General features: G+C 49.4%; 1 protein-coding gene across 1 annotated transcript in view; it reads right to left on the bottom strand.

Moving 5' to 3' along the window:
- Positions 1–18,388: 18,388 nt before the first annotated feature.
- Positions 18,389–20,708, bottom strand: part of ofcc1 (orofacial cleft 1 candidate 1) — a 186,146-nt gene continuing 183,826 nt past the window's right edge. Inside the window, exon 19 of the mRNA XM_039754152.1 lies at positions 18,389–19,933. Within this exon, the coding sequence (XP_039610086.1) occupies positions 19,860–19,933 (74 nt within the window). The 3' untranslated portion in view covers positions 18,389–19,859. The remainder of the gene's footprint in view (positions 19,934–20,708) is intronic.

Here is a 20,708-nt window from a genome sequence, read left to right as displayed (position 1 = left end):
TGTTCTCCTTTCCTTTGTCGTTCTCCTCCTTCTTTAATTTATAAAGATTCTCGGTTGGCCTCGTCTGCTCAAGCCAGAGGTTTTGCAGTTCATCCTCTCCCTTGAAAGGTCATTTTTTGTGTCTTGTTGGGTAGGCCTTGAAGCCTGCTTGTTGGGTTTGGGGTCAGGCTGCCGGGGGTGAGGCTGATTTCGTGGCAGACAGGTGAGGTGCTGCTGTGTTTCTGTATTTTGTAGCCTGCACTTCCGTTTGATTATCTTTTTTGTTATACGATGGCCTGTTAAACGCGAGAGCCAAGTCTCTTACAAGTTACTGGTGACGCTCACCTCCATTTTCGGGGTCTCACAGAGATTCGGTTTCAAGGCTACCAAGGCCACAGTGGAGTCACCTGAGTGCTGAACCCAAACCGCTGGTCAGAAAGGCCTCAGCTGCTGCTCCTCACAATGGCTGCCAGTGGATTCTGCTGCACTGCCAGGTCACTCGTCACCAGTGGGGCTCACACTCCTGAATGCAGAAACCACAGACGGTGAAGCAGAGGCACTATGGGAAAAATGGGGTTGGTTGGGGGGGACACGCCGGCCCCCCACTCTCACTCCTCTTGGCCCTTTGACGGGTTCGCCTTCTTGCGACTTTTAGCCCCTCTGCAGTCAAAGTCGATTGTCCGCCAGGGGCTCCCTCAGAGGCCATGACTGACCGCCGCCCACCAACTCGCCCAATCAGTGCAGAGGACACGGAGTTACACATTTCGAGACCATGACCTGCACTTATTGAGAATTGGACATTCGTGGAGAGCAACTGCAGGCCCCGGTGCTCATCACACGTGGGGTTCAGTGGTGCCAGACGGGCACATGTCGGACCATGCAGTGTAATGCGAGTGCAGCCCCAGACATCTGGGGGCTCGGTCATTCGTGACCGGCTTCTCAGAATGGCCACGCGCAGGTGAATAGACGGGTGTCACAAAATGGCAGATAAGTGACTTCGGAATCCACGAACCCAAAGCTCTACAGTCTCAGTGTGGCTGACAGGAGCTCAACACGCACCTTAATATTCACCCTCAGCATTGCACAGACAGACAGAAATGAAGAAAATACGCAATCCAAAGAAGACCCTCAGCTGAGAAACAGCAGCCGAGTCCTGACAGACCAACGAGGAAGAAGACTCGTTACTCACTTAATGTCACCCATAGGCTCAGGTATGTAAAGCCACTCCAGGGTGCTGTCACTAACAGCATCATCTCATCATCCCTCCTCAGTGCCAAGGAGATGCCCACTGAGGGCAACTAAATGAGTGGACATTCGGGGAAGTCCCCCCTGTTCTGGTTGAGACCCTGTAAAGCCAGGCGTCCCCTCAAGATGGCGTCTCACATTGGACACTGGGCTGCCGCATATGGGAGCTCCACTAAAATTCATGTCATGAACCGCAGGGGACTCCACTGCCCAGCTTTCCTTTTATATTGCTGGGGGTGGTCCCTAGTAGTGGACTCCGCCTCTTTGGGGGGGTTCCACCCACAAAACACAAGGAACTTAAAGACATGTAATGACAAATGACTCCATAAACATAAGGAATGGGTGAAGCATATCGACTTTGTCATAAGTGATGTGGAGCCCAAGGGATGAAGTGCCACCACTAACCCAGACAGGCATGACACCAAGTGCCACACAGCTCAGGGTCTCTTTACACCGCTGTCCTCCACAGCGCACAAGACGCAGAGCCCAGCACAGTTCCCATTGCCACCAGTCCTCCCACTTTCACTCCTCATATGGCTTTGGCCTCTGACTCCTGGCGACTGGCACCTTTTAATAGGGCACCCAGGAGGACTCCAGGTGCCCAATGACCTTCCTCCGGCAGCACTTCTGGGTGTGGCAGAACTGCGACCAAATAGGGCCCCGCAAATGTCCATGTGCCCCCTGGCAGTGCCCACAGGCCCCAACAGGGCTGAGCTTCTATGCTCATGAAATCTGGAAACCAAGGGGGCTGCCCTCTGTTAGTCCGGGGTCTTGTAAATCCTCTCTCCCCAGGTCCTTCCATAATTAGGGCATCCTGGTCAGGTAAGGCCACCCCCAGCTGTCCGCCACACTTAACAGAGCGATATGAACAGAAATAATCAAAATAATAGAACAGGAAAAACAAAGAAAAGGAATAAAGACAAAAGGAAGGAAGTGAGCTGTGGGGCACTAGTGAGTGTAATTCTTCTGCCACACCAGGGGTTGGCACGGTGCCCTAATGCCATCCTCTCCTCCTCCCTCTGCAGACTGGATGATTGACAACCAGAACACCTCTGACATCACTGCCAGTGTCCGCCCACTTGGCCCCGCCTCTTCCTGCCTGGCCTGAAAACCAGAAACTCCGCCATCTTTGTCAGTCCGATCCTGAGCTCACGTCTCTGGCGCGTTTTCTTTTGTTTTTAACAGTCCTCTTATACGGGGGTACCCGGCTGGCACCCCCACTCTTTACTGATGTCCTCTTGTTTCTCGTACAGTATATAATAATTAACAAACAAGAACCCCCCTCCCCACTCCCCCCAAATGGGGTATAAGCACTTCTGACTTGGCTATTACGCAGCAGGCCTGTAGGTGGCAGTGTGGTGTTCTCCTCATAAGCAATGAGTAAAGAGAAGGCTGTGAAAATGAAGAACCAAACCAAATGATGACGCCCCTCTATACCGAAATTCAACGTGACTGCCAGGACACACCCCTAGCAACCTGACCCCGCCTCCTAGCAACAGGCGTCCATTACACAAAATGTGACTGCAGGACGATAACAAAAAAAGGCGTTTTAATGAAGAAAATGTAGATGGCTTATAAATTCATATCTAAGGACAAACCCAGAAGATGATCCAAAAACATGAAATGAATCCCAGCAAGGGAAGGGCAGTTGCTAGGTAACAGTGAGGGGTGTGGCCTCCTGCGGAGTGTGTGTTTTCAGTGGTGGCCACTAGGGGGTGCTGATTAAACTGTCAGGCGTGGCTTCAGGGGGTCATTTAGGTGGGCTTAGTCTCCACACCCCCCAATAACTTGGCGAATGCTCTTTTTATCATGCCAAAGCCCCCACCACTTGCCAGTATTGGAGAGATGCCCCCTTGCCATTTCGGGTGGCATCAGTCCTTTGTAATGATGTGAAAGGGAGCCATCGATTTGACTGGCATGTGACAACCCAACATGAAAAATGTTAAAACCCTGAAAGGTCTTCTAAGTGAGTTTTGTGATTTAGGATCTGAAAGTGAGGCGTGAAGTGAATGTTAACATCGATTTGTGTGTCTCTGTGAATTGACACTCGGCACTGTTTAATTATCAAAAGCCTCAAATGTGAGACACAGAAACAAAGTCCTGGCCAAGAGGTGTCTGGGTGGGTTGTGGTGATGGCTCTTAGGGCTGAGGGGTGGGCACATTCTAGGTAACAGGGGAATCCAAGAATGCCCTGGGGAGCTGGCATCGTGTGTGTGGCATCAGCAAGGCCAAATGTGAAGAGCAGAGGACCAGAGAGAGGCCACCTCGCCAGTGACCCAGCGATCCTGAGGGCTCAAACCTTTGCTTTCATTCCCTCCACTTCCAATAAGGGCTTGAAGGAAAGGCAGAGGGCATCAAGCCCACCACAGGCTGGCCACTCAGAGCGGTGCCACCCGCCCCAATCCCAGGTCAGCCGTGTTGAGGGTCTCATGGCCGACTAGGACAAGGCCCAGGCTGGTGTAAACAGGCAAGTGCGCCCACCTTCACGGTGGCGGTCAGGGGGTCTCTGCCAAGGGCTTTAGAAGGAGTGGGCTGAGGAGCGCGAGACGTGCCCGCCTGCTCTTCGGCTCCAAGCCTGGAGAATTGGGAGCCCCCTCGAGTGGCGGAGACGACGCTCATTTCCTAATAGCTGATCCCCTCAAATGAAAACGATGACAAATCGCCGCACTCTGTCTGCTCACCGTATACAAATTACCCCCGTAAGTACGAGGCATTTATGCTTGATTGGAGCAATTAAATGTTTTCTTTCAAGAAAAAAAAGGCAAAAAAAAATCCTTGGAGAATATTTGAGTAAATGGCTTTTTAATCAGCGGCAGAGCAGCGCTGCGCCAACTGCAGCCAGCGAGAAATGAATGGCAGCCCCTCAATCAGGGGCCCTCCGCCGAGATCAATTCATTAGGAAACGCAAAGGCGGCGCCTCAGTCATTCGACGTGGATTCAGAAGCCGCTATATAGCGCCTTTCACACGACTCACAACGGAGGCTAAACGATCCGAAGGAGAGGAAGAGGAGGAGGAGGAGGAGGCCAGCTGTCCTCCAAATAGTCAAACTCGGCTTAGGAGCTGCCACTCATTAGAGGCACACACACACTGGCACTGCCAATCACCAATATGGACAGAACATCAAGGCGCTATATAGACTACCGTGCGGCCTACAATTGATAGCAGTGCCATTTGCTAAATCACAGGGCACCAAGCGCACCAGTTGAGGGCCATTTCTGCCCAGGTGTACCCCACAGTAGGCAAAAATCACAAAGACATGAGGGGTACAGGCGAGCTCTGCCAGGATGGGATTGGAATCCACAATCCAATGCCACTGTGCCACTCGGGTGGATAACCCTAAATATAAGGACTTGGCACCCTGCACTGATGGAGGTGACAATGACAGCCCTCCACAGGCAGGACAATAGGGAACAATACAACACAATCAGAGCCTCCCTGGTAGAAAAGGAGGCCATCCTGAAGTGGGGCACCCGTACCCACAGAGCCCCCATCGCCCACTGTGGGTCAGTTCATAGGCACAACGTGACAAACCAACGCAGACGGGCAGAAGAGGCAGTCATGGAGGGTTTCATTCAAATTAGCTTTTCACTGAGGGTGGGCTCAGAGCGCCGTGCCAACCTCACTGGGCAAACTCAGCTACAAACTGTACAAATGACTCCGTCCATTACTGCCATTTTCCCCGCCTTGTGTCAGATTTCCTTTCAGTTATTCGTCCATTTCGCGTGTTGTTGTCACCTCTCGGTTTAAATGAACGTCTCACTGTTACTGGAGTTGCCTTTGAGTTTTAGTTCTCATATTTTTATGCTTTTGTCTTTCATTATTTGTTGTCTTTCTAAATGTGCTTCTGGTCCTTGCAGTTTGTGGGTGGAGCCCCGGGAGGCGGGATCACGCTGACATCAGCACCACTGACCACGCCCCCGTCTATTCGGGGCGGAGCCGGGCAGCTCAGCTCAGTTGGTCATTCGGCGTCGTGTTTGGTTGATCATTTCTTTGACTTTCTTCAGGTTTTGCTGACGTCTTGTTTCTCTTTAAGGGTTACGCCTTCTGGATTTTGTTTGGCTGACAACTCCTTTTGAGTCCCTCCGTGTAATTTGCTCATTTTTGCTTTAATAAATCCTAATTTTGTGCACGGTAATGAATCAAAGTCTTTAAAAAGCAGTCACAACCGTACTCAAAGCGCCCAATAGAGGGGGAAATAACAGTAAAACCCCAGCTAGCAATGAAAAGGGCCAATAGAACCTTTAGAAAAAAAAATGATATTCATATTTAGAAAATAAGCCCCAAAGTGCAATAGAGGCACAGCCAGGAATGGCCGAAGAGGTCAACATCAAGCCAAGGCAAAGACGTGCCAGTCACAAATCGAGAATACAAAGTGAAAACTGGAGCATAAGGTCAAAAAACAAATAAAGTAAAAAACAGGAGGACTCGTCACCAGAACCACCAGCACATTCAATGAACCGCAATGGACTGATTTCAACCCCTTGGCAGTGACAGGCAGGTGGCCCTGCCTCTTGGGGGTCCACCAACAAAGCATAGGGGGACATAGAAGAATACGTAAAGAAGCTCAACAGTTAATAATCTTAACATCCATCCATTATCCAACCTGCTATATCCTAACAACAGGGTCACGGGGGTCTGCCACTCATAAATGAAGGACTCAAATATGAACAAAACAAACATAATAACGGCATGAAATACAACAGTGCACAAGCCGGGGCTTTACGGTCGCCCTCCTCCTTTGCTTTATTTTGGGGACGTTTCTCACTCTTTTGCTTGCTCTCCTTCTTTGCGGCCGAGCCCCTTCTAGGTGGGTCAGTCAGTGAAGCTCCTGGCTGGCTTCTTGACTTATCGTTGGGGGTCTCACGGCCAGACTCCATCTGCCTACAATATATGGTGGTCAGTTAGCGGCTCCACTCACCTTCACCGTTGTTGGTCATTTCCTCCTAATTAAAAATATGAACGGCACATGGGGGTCATCGCTGGAATTTTCAGGTGCTGCAGATTTGCACGGGTGGCGCATTTCCTGCTGTAAAACTGGTTGGCTGGCCTAAAAGAAACAAAGGCTGAGGGGACAAATGGCAACCTAAATAACCAGAAAGGAAGAATTTAAAATGAAGAAGGAAAGCAGAGGGGTCAACACCCCAAACAGTCACTAGGGGGCAGCGCTGGGAGACCCTCACTGGTCAAACGTCAGGAATACACAAAACAAAAATAGCAAATAAGAAAACATGAAAGCAATGCATCACGATAGGTACGAGACCCTGGGTAAGCCATCATCCAGGGGGTGCTGCTCATTGGTGGTGCCCCCCCCATGTAACGTGCATGGAGTGTCTTGAAAGGCGCTATATACATGCGATGTCCTCTTCTTCTGCTGCTAAACAATAACACATTCAGAATTAAAGAAAAAAAAATGAAAGCCACAGGAATAATAACAAAGATACAGAGAAAAGGGGTGGGGCCCAAACAGGCAGGACACGCCCCCACTGAGACTTGTAGGGGGGTCCTCGAGTCTGGGGATGGCAGCGGCTGAAATTTTCAAAAAGTGATGGGCTGTGAGGGTCTCGTTGTGGTTAAAGACCCACAAAAAACAGGCCAGAACCCCCAAAAGAGGGCTCACCCTATGGAGCCTGACCCCTCTAGGAAACCGTCTGGGCCTCAAAATGGAGAAACGACTTCCAAAGGTCAAAATTCACAAGAGAGTCTCAAATGTCTCCGATTGCATCTCTCAAGAGGGAGGACCCGTGAAACTCTGGAGAGCGCCGAGACAAGAATCTTAATAAAAGAACAACACTCAGAAAAGGTTAAAAAAAAGGAGGACAAAGGGAATCCGCAGCAGAAAAGTCCAATCTGCAATCGTCAGGTCGTAATCTGAGAATGAAGAGAAGATGAAATCACAAAGAGAAGAGGCAGAGAAAGAAGACAGCAAAGCACATTCAATGAACCGCAAGGGACTGCACTTCCTATCACCACTTACAGGGAGGAGGGGTGGTCCTTCAACAGTGACGGGCAGCTGGCCCGCCTCTTGAAGGACCGCCCAGAAGAGACTGACTCTCATTCACAGACACAACCTAAACACCAATTCAACCTACGTAATTAAACAAAACAATAAACGTAAACGAGAATATTTAAAGTATAAAATAAATTAAGGGACTGACACATAAGCCGGAGGTGGGGGGGGGAGGCCTCATGTCATAGAGGGCACAGGTCAGACTGGCATCCTGGCCGGAGTGAGTAACACCAGCCAATACAATTTATTTTCATATAGCGCCTTTCACTGAGTGCTGTGACACGTTGTCATGACAACTGCTAGTGAAGAACATATTGATGACTAAATATAAAGATACTGCTGTGTTAAAACTAAATAGAAACTGGAAAATGACCACGGATGGAGGTCCCTCACTCTGCCAGAGACCCCCATACCCAACAGCCCTCTGGTGGACCACCTGTTTGTGCACCCGCAGGGCAGCATGGGAACTGTGGTCCAGAAGGGTGGCAATATTGGGGTACTTGGGTGGCAGCAGTGGATGCTGCCAGGTGGACTCTCCTGGAATATTTTTGCCCCAGAACTTTCCCTGGTGAGTCTGCAGGGGGTTTGGGCGAAGCCCACCTGGAAGGGTATTTGGTGAACATAAAATCATTTCTGGGGACTGCAGTTGTGTTTTGAGTCGCCCCCTAGTGGTCACGCCTTGCTGAAATTCTCCAGGTCCGTCTGAGGGGTGAGCCCTCCGAGGTTCACGTCCCCTGTGCTGCACCCTTGGCCTCCAAACTTGGACCTGCCTGACCAGCAAATTAGAAATGATAATAAGAACGTTAGCGAGAATTCCAACAGCATGAAGTCAAGTCGCGAGCGGCAGGAGGGCCGGAGAGACGACACCAGCAATGGAGGGCGGTCAGCAAGTGAGCAGCCCAAGGAAGGTGAAAGGGCACGTGGGCGTCTTATTCTGCTCATTTCTCATGTGCCCACCTCCTGAAGCTCAGATGTTCTGACATCTTTTTATTTGGAATGAGTGTTTTTGGTTAAGGGTGGCACCCAGAGGTGCCCGCCGCACCAATCCCGCGCCATGCATTGTGCTCGATTTCTGAAGGTTGCGTCGCCCGCCGGGTTGCACAGCTGGTTTCTCCAACTTTGATTTTCGGAGGCGCCATCGCCAGGCGGACGGTGAGAGGCGTCTGCTCGCCTGACTGATGGCTTTCCTACAGCAGCTAACAGCTGTATGTGCAGATCATGCATATAAATCAATTAGCGGGCCCTGTGTACTTTAAATGTGCCCATTAATTACCCGGCGTCACAGGCAATGAACCGTGAAGTTCATTACACTTTTTGAGCATTCAAAGCAGCCTTTATTCCACGAAGAGAGTCAAACTTACAATGTGGGCAGTGATCAGGTGGTCCTGGGCCCCCTCACGTCATCTGGGATAAGGGCACACAAAAGAAAGGGGTGGGGCACCAAAGTCATATACTTTTAGGGGTCCTAAACAGCTGGGGGGACGTGGCAAACATTCGTGTTGGGCTGCGGGGGTCTGTCCAGAAGACAAGCCATGACGTGGTGTGCTGTGGCATGCCATGCAGTGCCACTGGCCTACCCCATGCCAGCCATTTAGAAATCCACAGCTCGAATAGCATTAGGCCTGAGACGTCACATGGTGCAATAAAAATCATAATTCAATAAGCAGCAGAAATAACACGAAATACAAGCCGGGGGACCAAACCCTGGGTGTCACGTGACGCTGTTGACCGCTTTCAGTGATTTGAAGTTCCTGTGGCTCAGTTTGGCTCATCTGCCCTGCCTCCTGTATGTGGCACTGAAGGAGGCGGAGCCCCCGACCCAGCAGAACTGCCATCAGGGTTCGGCCCACTTGCTATGGGGCGTTGTGCTCTTTGAGTCCAGTTTGTGATTGTCTGTCCATTTTTTTAGGGTCCCTGACTTGGACCCCTGCTTTGGTACCACATACTGCTCTGTGGACTGCTGGATGTTTTGGCTGTTATCCTACTTGTGACGAGACATGGAGTCTAATGACAGGACTGTTATTGTGATGTGGAGACTCAAATGTAACACGAGGCCTCCAAGATAGAAGCACAAGGCAAGCCGGGACCTTGACTGGTTAGCCCACCCAGCTACTCCTCGCTGCTAACTGCTGGCTTCCAGTCTAGCAGACCCCAACCAAGAAGAGCTAAAAAACTAACCAAACTTAAATGAAAAGGTCCTCAAGGAGGAGGATGACAGTAAACCCCTGGCACTTGTGTGCAAAAGGGCAAACAGAGCATCTTAATTAATTAGATTCTATACAGCAAGCAGGAGAAAATACATCAAAATGCTCAAAACTGCAGAGCAGAGTGGCCATAAAGTCATTAAGAACAAGACTGAAAATAAAAATCAAAGAATAAGAGCGGAAATAACAGCAGATGTGCTCACCAAATGCGGCCTGCGATCCTCCAAGTACAACGCAGCATTCCAGTGCAGTCATCTAGAGTGGGAGGGAGGGAGGGAGGGGCCAGCAGCAGTGATGTCAGTGTAGTCCCGCCTCCTGGGGACTCCACCCACCATGTATATGGAACTTCAGAACATTTAAAGAGACGGACATGCCCAGAAATATGGGGGCAAAAATAATGAGTATATGTCACCTTCAAAAGTCTCCCCCGAGTCACAATGCACGTGTCCCACCACTTTATCCGTTGCTCCAAACTGCTCCGAAACTCTTAAAAAGCGACGGCCTTCAGTGTCTCCGTCGTCTGCTTCCTGACCTCCTCTTCATCCTCCATTTAAGGTCCCCCTTCATTCTTGGAAATTAGAAACAATCGTGGGATGCAGAGTCCAGGGAATGGAGGGGGCAGGGGGTGTGAATCCATTGTCATCCTGTTTCTCGCGACAAACTGCCGGACCCTCAGTGCTGTGATGCAGAAGCCGCTTGGCACAATTCGGGTTGAGCACTTCAAGGAGGCCGCTTGGCCTAATGGTGCGGAGGGCAGGCTGGCACGCACAGGTAGCGGGCAAACAGGCGGCAAACATCTGAACTAACGCCCCTCAGACTCCAGAAAATAAAATCTCATTGTTTTTGGGTCCCCCCTTTTATAATGGAAAATTCTGAAAAAAAAATTGAGACAATAAATCATAAAATCCCCACAAATACAACAACTGTGAGCAAAAATTAAAGGTTGAAAAGGGGAGCCAAAAAGTGGAGCCTTTGAGGACAAATGGAGGGGCAGTTACTGAGTCTGTGCTGCTAAAAACCAAAAACGATAAACTAAAAAGTCAACGTCAAAAAATAAGTCAAGAGGCCTCGCGTGTGAATTTGAAGCCAACCATCACTAAGAGATTCCAAAGAACTGATGGTGCAGCCACACCATGGGATCAAAAAAATTCAACAAATGTTACGCTGAACCTCACCAAGCGGGCACAAGACCTCCAAAAGTGAGCCAAGAAGCGGGTCAGGACCTTCACCGCCCAGCTCACCCAGTCCAGCGATAACCCAGAGGCCTCCAGCCCAGCAGGACACAACAAAGGAGGAGGATCACCGTAAACCCCCTGACTGGTGCACAAAAGGGCAAACAGGGATTAAATCAATAAAATAAATTAAAAAAAAAAAAATAGCAAAATGCTCAAAAAATGAGAAAAATGAATTTCATGAAAGGCAACTCTAAGTGAACGAGTCCCAAAGAAACAAACAAATCCAAGTGGAAAACATCGGGAAAAGCAGTAAATGCACAAGAATGGCACTCCTTAGATCTGCACCTCGATAATCAGCCACTGTCAGCCCTTTAAAGAGAGGGGGAGGAGCCAGGAGCAGTGATGTCGGGTAGCTCCGCCTCCTCCGGCTCCACCCACAACACACACAGATGATTAGAACCTCCAGAGAGACACTGCAAGAAAAACACTTTCAGATCAGAGTCACAATTTAACATAAAAGATACCAATCAACATAAATACAACCGTGAACAGAAAAGACCAAGAGATGAAGACACGACGTAGGAGAGGAAGGAGGTCATCAACCGCTGGGCTAGCAACACCAAACCAAAGCCAAACAACTCCAGCACTCGGGCCGCCTTGAATTTAAAACTAAGACTTTTCAACAAATTAAAGGTGTTAGCACTGAGGGATGACAAGAACAAGAAATTGCTACGATGTGGAGTCTCATCCATGACCGAATGGGCATGAGGCCTCCACAAATGAGCTCAGAAGTGGCCCGTCCAGTCCATCTTACTGAAAGCTCTGACCAGTAGGCCTGAAACAAGAAGAGGTGGCAATAAATAAATAAATAAATAAATAAATAAATGGCCCAAAATGAAGCAAAGGCCAGAAATGGAGGAGCTGGATTACCATAAACCCCTGGCTTAAGTACAAAAGGGTAAAGGATTAACGTAATTGAGGAATATTAACACAAAAATGAGACAATGGCTACAAAGATACAATACAATACAAGACAATGTATTTCTGTATCACCCATAATCACAACAAGTGTAACAATGGACTTTGACAGGCCCTGCCTCTTGACTGCCCCCCAGCCTTGACTCTCTAAGAAGATAAGGAAAAACACCCAAAAAAAGGGAAAAAATGGAAGAAACCTCTGGAAAGGCAGTTCAAAGAGAGACCCCCTGTGCAGGTAGGTTGGGCGTGCAGTGGGTGTCAAAATGAAGGGGGGGCAATACAATACAATACAATACAATACAATACAATACACAGAACAAATCCTCAATACAGTATAAAAATAAAAATGTTACAAGTACAGAGCAGAACTTAACAGCAGATGATATCCCATAATATGATTAATATGAAGCTGAGGCAAATCTAAGCAAACGAGTCCCAAAATGAAGTCGTAGACCTTAAGGAGTAATAAGAAGTCGGCCCAAGAAAACTGCCAAACGACTCCAAGTACAAACTCAATGATCCGCCGCTCAGACTTCCTCCTGACTTCCCCTTAATTAGCCAGAGGGCGGGCTCAGGAGTGGTGATGTCAGGGTGGCCCCGCCTCCTCGGGCTCCACCCACAAAGTGAATGGAAGGGTTAAAATAACATTACAATCAATACAAACACAACAGAAAATTCAAGAAAGTGTTAAAAACAATAATGCAAAAAAAAAAAATAATGCACAAAAGTGAAGAGCCGTACACCACCGTACTTAGAGCGTCACTTCCTGTGGTGGCAGGACCTCGACCGAGCCGGTCACGTGATGTCACTCAGAGCGTCGGGTGGGCAATAGGAAGACGACGCCATAAAATATGAACGCGAGTTCAAGAGATTGGCTCCCAATGTTCCGGGTGAATCTGGGTCATTTGCTGCAGTGGGAATCTTCAGTTAATAGTTGATCAGGCCATGTGCCAGCTGTTCATCGGGCCCACTCGGAGTCTCACCGCCAGTCCCGTACAGCGCAGGGTTTAGGGTGCCAGGGCATGGAAGATCAGGAGGCCCAAGATGTGAACTAAATTCACGTCCAGGCAGGAATTACCCACCGGCTACAGCTGCCAGCCCACGGGCACAGGGACAGCGCCAGCTCTGACCGATGCCCCGTCACACACACACACACATTTAACGAGGGGCGCTAAGCCATTGCTTTGCCGGTCCTGTGCCAGCGTCGTGCTGAGCGGCTGCGGAGCCCAAGGACGGCACGGGAAGCCCATTTCCGAATTGGTTGATGTTCTTGGCAGCACATTTTATGTTCTCTTTAATAAGTTTGAGGTCTGAAGTTATGCTGGGCCTGAACTGGATGACTCACTTTAGGATGCGCCTGCTGTTTTACAAGGCACTGGAGGAATAACGAGGGAATTAAGGGAAAGACGCAGCACGGGCGCCTGAGCGGAGAGGATTAGCGAAAGATGGAAAACATACGGCGGCCGGAGGCGGGACGCTTATTTATGGAATTGTTTGTTTCAGTCCAGCAGAGAACCGCTGCCGACTCCCAGGGACGCGTCAGGAGTTAAGAATTTCACGGGAGCGAAAGTGAAGACCCCCGACACTGGGGGTGGGCTGTGAGCTCATCAGTGGGGAATTCTGCACCTTCATCGGCTCCTCTTCCTTCACGCTGCAAAGGTCCGGCACAGGCGACAAGACAGGAGAGATACGGAAAAACAGCAATGAGGCCACATGTGCCCTGTGACAATGTGAGAAGTGCTGGGGTCCCGGAATGTTCCACCTCTCGTTGTGAAGTTTGTCACGGGGTCGTGTGCAGAAGAGATTTAAAAAAACAAAAAATGTCTCAGAGGCTGTGGGCTTCGTAGTGCCGAGAGGATAATTCAGAACCGAACGGCGACTTCTGGTGGGGACATCGGTGAAAGAGAGGAGTTTGGGGGCTCCCAGAAGGGGCCTCAGTGGTCGCCCCCCGATTATTCTTCCTCCGTCCTGGGAAATCAAACTGAACAAACGTCAACGGCGGGTCACAATCACATCCTCCACCCAGAGGCCTGATGGGCACCTCCACTTAATTGGCAATCTGAGCCCCCCCTCCCGCCACCTCCCACCCCCCGGAATAAATGATCAAAAATAACTGAAAAAACGGGCGACCGACGCTGCTTCCCTATTAAACGTAGCAATACCGAAGATGAAATGGAAACGAAAATCAAAACGTGTTAAACTTCAAGCAGGACTTATGGACTTTGACCTTCTATTGTCATTTTTTTCTTCCTTTTCATTTATTATCTGTCACGTGTGTTTATTTTGTTGTCATGGTTACATTTCAACATCAATGAGCAGCTGGGTCTGTGTGCCCAATGGCTGCTTTGTTTGTGTTTTGTGGGCGGATCCCACCATGACATCACTACTGAGGGACCGCCCTCCACCTTTACATTGAGCACCACTGAGACCCCTTTGTAGTCAGGTGGTCTTGGCTTTCCTGGTCATCTGCTGCTTGACTTTTTTTAGGTTCACCCTGTGTGTCTCATATTTGGTTTTTCTGTGCATTTTGTGAAAATAAACCAGAAACAGTGGGCCCAGAGAGTTGGGGGGTCCCAGTTCGGAACGAACACAATGCCAGGGTGCAGAATTCAGCACAGGGGTCAAAGGTCATGCAAAGGGCGTTTCGCAGGTTCAGTGGCTGGTGGGCTTGAGTGGTGGTCTCCCACTATAGTGAGGTCAGTCATCCAGTTGTCTTCTGCCTGGCCTCCCTCTGACCTGCACATGCAAGAGGAGATGGCGCCCCCTGCTGACTCGGGTGGTATTGCTCACCTGTTTGGAGACCTGAAGATGTTCCCTAAGTTTGCATGCATGACGATGTTTAGCAATTCTTAATGTATAAAAATATTTCTTTTAGTTTGCACATTTAAGTCAAAAAGGTTTGCAGACTTACTACAAATTACAAATCTCTAATCCATGAAAGTCTTCCAGTCCTTTGGAGAAGCTCCATTGGCAGCAATTCCAGCTTCAGGTCTTCTTGGGGACGTCTCTACAAGCTTGGCACACCTGACTTTCTGGTAGATCCTCTCAGGCTCCAGTAGGTGGGACGGCCAGTGTCTGTAAACTGCCCCCTTCAGGTCTCTACACAGATTCCTTCCATGGGGGGCCACTTAAAAACTCACAGAGACTCGTCCCAAAGCCAGCCCAGGTCAGGTCAGGTCATCGAGCCGTCACCCAGTCACCAGTCCGAGGCTGCAGGTCTTCTTCAAGGACCTCTCTGTATGTGGCTGCATTCCTGACAAGTCCCCCTGTCCCTTCACCACCACGGCACGATGCCACTGTCACCAGCACGCTCCACCGTAAGGATGTCATCTGGCGGGTGAGGAGCAGCGCCCCCTCTGGCCGGACTCAGTGCGTGGAGTTCTGCCCAAAGTCTGATCCTGGTGTCTTCAGAGTCCTTTAGGTGCCTTCCATCTGTGGCTGTTCTGCCATAAACGCCTGATTGCTGATGAGATGGCTGCCCTTCAAACGGACTTCTGAGGCTCTGCTAGAGTGACCAGGGGGTCCTCGATTTCCTCTTCTACTCAGTTTGGTCAGGTGACCAAGTCTAGGAAGGAGGGTCCCGGTGGTTCCAAACGTCTTCAGTTCCTCGAGTATTGAGGCCTCGGTGGTCCACAGAACACTCAGAGCTTTGTCTTACAGACGGTCTGGGCCCCTTGTGCTCATCTACATGTCACGGGGGTCTACAGGGAGGTCCTTGGATGTCATGGTTTGGTTTTTCTCCTGACATGCAGTGTGACTAGTAGGACTTTCTACCCACAATTCCAAGTGTCCCTTTCTAAATAATGTCACATCCTTTCAAAGTGCCACAGGTAGGCTTCAATCAAGTTCTGGAAAGGGGATTGATGGGCTCTCCATAGAAAATGAAAATTTCAACACAAGAATTAAGGGGGGCAATGTAACGCAGAGACATCGCCCTCCTGATGTTTTTAACAACGTTAAACACAAATCACTTTCTTTATGTTTGAATTTTAACTGCCACCATTTTCTGTGCTTTGTTTGGCCAGGTCACCACAGCTGTCATTAGGTAAGGCCACCATGACACATCCAGCATGTGACAGATGTGACAGAGCAAAGGCAGAAAGGTCAGCCTCGTACGCGTCCCGGTTGTCCAAGCTTGTGGATCATGCAAAGACAACGCTTTAGAGTTCCTTGAAAGAGAAAAGCCTTCCAGGTCTGACATCCGACACACAGATGACATTGGGGGTCCTGATGTGCCTACTGGGAGAGGAGCACATGCAGCGCAGACCCTTCATCCAAAAGCCAAGGTTAGGGTCAGGGCGAACATCCAGGGCAAAATGAAGATGTCCACAACTCAAGAGGCAAGGTGAAAAGGTGCAGAGGTTTAAACACAAAAAATAAGGCAGAAACATCCAAAAAGGGTAAAGCACCGGCGGGCAACGACCAAATACCACCGGAGTCACCAAAGGGAGCTTTGCAAGAGGCTGTGCCACTCCAGAAGGACCAACCCCTTTAATCTGCCACAGCCCCTGCCATGCTGCGACTGCTGCCTGATTAATGAGTCTGAGCAACAGTCACTGGCTGCAGGGGCGGGGCAAAATGCAGGCAAAAGGAGGAGCGAAGGGTGGAGCCCTGTGTTAAGAGGAGGGGCTAAGGGTGGAGCCCTGTGTTAAGTGGTGGGTCTGAGGGTGGAGCCCAGTGTTTAAAGGAGGAGCTAAGGGTTCAGTCCTTTATTTAGAGGAGGACCTAAGGGTGGAGCCATTTGTTTAAAGGAGGAGCTAATGGTGCAGCCCTTTGTTAAGAGGTGGATCTAAGGGTGGAGCCCAGTGTTTACAGGAGGAGCTAAGGGTGAATTTCAGGACAGGGTCCTGTTCAAGAAAAGGAGGGGCTAAGGCAGAAGATGAATGCTGGGAAGTGATTAGGAGGAGGGGTTTGGTGCAGAATAAAAGGAGTGGCTAAGGGTGGAGCCCAAATATGACAAGAAGGGCTAATAGCTGAGCCCAAGGCTGCTGAAAGGAGATGACAAAGGGAATGGCCCTGGGCGAGAAAAGGAGGGGCTAAGGGGTGGAGTTGAACACGGAGAAAATGGAGGAAATAAGTTGGAAAAGAAGGAGCTACAAGTGGGAGAGGTGTGAAGAAAAAGAGATGAAAGGTGGAGCTTAGAGCTGGCAAAAAAGAGGGGGTGCAAGAAAAGAAAGTCAGGAGCCAATTCAGTAAAAGTGGGATCAGGAGCAAAGGGCCACCACAGTAAAAAGGTGAAAAGTGAAAAGAAGGACCTCAAAGTGAGGCAAGTGTGAAAAAGAGGGGCTAATGGGGTAGCAAGACAAAGAGGGGCCAAATGCAGAGATATACTGTATGCAAAAACAGGGAGGGGTTAAAGGCAGGGTCGAAAATAGGAAAAAGAGGACAAAGCCCATTGCTGGACAAGGAAGTGCTTAGGGCGGAGCCCAGTGTGAAAAGGAGGGGCTATGGGTGGAGTTAAGTGTGGAATAAATGGAGGGCCTAAGAGTGAGGCCCACTAAAGGAAAAAGGAGGGGGTTAGGGTGGAGCGCAGCCTAAAAAAGGAGGAGTTAAAAGCAGGAGGAGTGTGCAAAAGAAAGGCCACGCAGGGAAAAGGGGAGTGGCTAAAGGCAAGAAAACAAGCGGATATGGGCAGATCCCAGGCTGAAAAGGAGGAGCTAAATATGAGACCCAGTTTGAAAAAGGAGAGGAGCCCAGCACATGAAAATGAGGGGCTAATGGCAGAGTCCAGTGTGAAAAGGAGGGGCTAAGGGTGAAGCCCATGGCATGAAAAAGGAAATATTAAGGGTGGGGCTCTGTGTAAGACAAGGAGGGGCTAAAGGTGAAGGAGATGGGGAGTGGGGTCCAGTGCCAAAAAAAGAGGGGCTAAAACAGGAAAAAGAAGAGGGCAGGAAAGGGGGGGGGGGCAAAGGGAGAAGTTGATTGCAAAACAGGGTGGGGTTAAGAGTAGGAAGTAGGAAAAAGCGGCACCAAGGATGAGAAGACAGAGCTAAGTACAGAGCCCAATGAGAAAAGGGGGTCTATGGGCGGAGCCCAGTGCAGGCAAAAGGAGAGTAAAGGCGGGGCCCTGAGCAATAAAAGGAGGGGCTAAAGGAGGAGTTAATTGAAAGAAATGGAGGGGCTAAGGGTGAGGCCAGTAAAGGAAAAATAAGGAGCTAAAAGCAGGATGGGCGGGCAAAAGAAAAACAGAGGGTGGAGCCCAATGTGGAGAGAAGGGGGAGTGACTGAAAAGGAGGAGCTGGAATTGGGACCTAGTTTAAATCAAAAGAGGGCCAAAGGGTGGGGCCAAGTGCAAGAAAAAGGAGGGGCTAAGGGAGGAGAGCCCGGCGTGTGGCCACGCCCCTGCCAGTTCTCCCAGTTCTGTTAGCTGTACCTGAGGCGCCTCCAACACGTCCGACAGGGTGCACCACAAGCTTCGACCCGGAGCGGATATCGAGCCATCAGCCGCCCTCGTGCCACCGTCCGTTTAGGCCAATCGGGTGATCGATGGCCGAATGAAGCTCTGCTCCCCGTAAGACGTGACTGCCACCGTGGATAATCAGGCCGATCCCCGCAGGTCCCCAAGGTGCTCCCGCCACAGAGGCCCACTGTAATGGCCTCCTATAAAACGAGCCGTCTCCTTGAATGGAGATGACAGCTTATTAAGATTCCGCGTGAAGCTATGAGTTTAATATGATGGGCTATCTATAAAAGTTTTACAGCCCCGTCCTGTGTGCACAGATGACATCCCCGGCGTTCAATGCCAAAGACACATGTTAATAAGCTCACAACCTTTAATTAAGCCGTATGTATAAAGAGACTCCCATTAAGCCGTGATTTGTGGCCTCCTTCATTACAGCCACCAGACACAAATTCAATACATATCAGGCAGCCGGAATATTATCCCGCTTAATGTGCGCCCGATATTGATATTTTATCACTGCTTCTGATTAGTGACTTTTAGAATCTTCATTTTTCATCTTGTTGGGGCGGCCGAGAGGACCTAATGACCCCAGTTAATTTCCTAATGGAATCATTAATTTACATTGTTTATTGGGTCATTAATTGCTGTAATATAAAACATATTTAACTTTCTTCCACGTACAGCAGATTTTACAATAGTTTACACAACAATCTTATTAAAGGAACAAAAAAAAAAAAAGGCCATTAACCCTTAGAGAGTGACAGTGACAAGGCCTGGCTGTCACACTGGACAGCCACATGGGTGGGCACAAGGGTTTGTATGAGGTCCTCACGTGTGCCCGGCTGGATGCCCTCTCTCTGTCCACGACCCGGGGACACACGTCACATGGTGGCTCAGCCTGCCGGTGACATTCTGGGGGCCCACTGTGTGGCAATGGCTTTGAGGGGGGCACAGCTGCCACGTCCAGGGGATCATCCGTGCCTTCCATCCATTGAGGTCGGTGTGGGATCAGGCAGGGACAAGACAGGGGCGCGGAGAAATCTGAGGGTAACGGAGAGCTGGAGGACAAAATGGCTACTTGATGGGCTGAATGGACAGATGGAGTGGCAGAGAAATGGAAGGATGAAGAGAGGAGTAGCTGAACAAATGGATGGAGAGAAAGTGGATAATTAAAGGGATGGACAAATAAATGGGAGGAGTAATGGAAAGTTGAATGACCGCATGGACTGATGGATGGATGGATGGATGGAAGAACAGATGGAGGGATGAAGGGTTAGGCGGACAGACGAACAGAATCACTGAACAAATGAACACTGGAGGGACAAACTGAAGGGAAGAGTGAAGAGATGACACACAAATGGATGGATGGATGGATGGATGGAAAAAAAGGTAAATGTATAAGTGAAGGGATGAGTGGAGAGATGGACAACAGATAGTCAGAGGAATGAATGAATAAATGGAGGAAGAAATGCAGTAGAAGGTGGCGATCAAGGAAAAATGGATGGACAAACACAGACGGAGGAATGAAAAAATAAACAGAAGGCATAATGGACAGTCGGAAGAATGAAAAAGTAGATGAATGGACAGATGGAGGGCTGGAACCCACTGGGTCCTTGGTATTCTCCAGCAGTGACCTGTGTCGTCCTCTATGAGGCGCTTTTCTTCTTCTTCTTCTTCTTCTTCTTCTTCTTTCTAACACACACAAACACAAAGGAACTCCAGAGGTGTCAGCGGCTCACTGGTGGTCTGAGCATTGAAGGGAGACGTCGAGACCTGAACTAGCGAAGGCACCTCAGTTGATAGCCACATAGCGCCGGTGCCCCCCTATTCCCCCCATTTGCACTGCCAAGATGTTCTCAGCAGATGTTCACGCTCTGGAAGCGATCAACTCAGCTTTGGACTCTGAACGAGTTGTTCCTGTCGGCTTCACTCTCGGAGAGCCTGAAAAAGAAAACAAAGAAAATGAAAACAATTCATGATGACCCCGGGGTATTTGAAAGAACTGCCACCATTGTGTCGGGGCCTTTCCTGTATTCAAGTCATCTGTGCCTCATCTTCAGATGCCTCTTTACTCATCACTTAAAAAAGTGTGCCATCTTGATCAGGAGATAAATGGCAGCCAGGGTGGTCACTTCTGCTGCTCCCACTGACCACCGTCCTACGAGCCTGAATCATTCCCTCATATGGCCACCTTCTGAAACTGGCACAATACAAGTCACGTCACCTGCCTACTGTAGAGGGCGCCATTCATTCTACAAACACAAACACACTTACAATGGGCGCTATAGTGAGGCCTGTCTGGGGACTGAAGGGACACCCTGACTAGCAAACAGGGAAACACACCACAGCCGAGGGCCACCTGCTTTATGACATCACAGTGAAAATGTAGTGAACAAATGGTGGGGGGCTTCCTTATAACGAGGACCCCATGAATGGTGCATGGGATTCATTAACTCATCACCATGTAGGAGACACACAAAGGATGACATCAGAGTGACAGTCCTGGCTCTTCTTGATTGACATGTGAATTCAAAGAGGAAATCAAGAGTCTTGGTATATAGCGCCTTGCACACGTGGAAAAGTCACTGAAGCTTCTGTGAAAAACTAAATGTCCCCTTGAGATAAAGTACAATCTATTATATAGTGCCTTACACATCTATCTATCTATCTATCCATCTATTATATAGTGCCTTTCACTCTGTCTATCTATCTGTCA

This window comes from Polypterus senegalus, chromosome 5, assembly GCF_016835505.1.
Source record: "Polypterus senegalus isolate Bchr_013 chromosome 5, ASM1683550v1, whole genome shotgun sequence".
In the NCBI taxonomy this organism is placed as follows: Eukaryota; Metazoa; Chordata; class Cladistia; order Polypteriformes; family Polypteridae; genus Polypterus; species Polypterus senegalus.
Note: the sequence above shows the minus strand (reverse complement) of the source record. Positions and strands in the feature narration are given on the sequence as shown.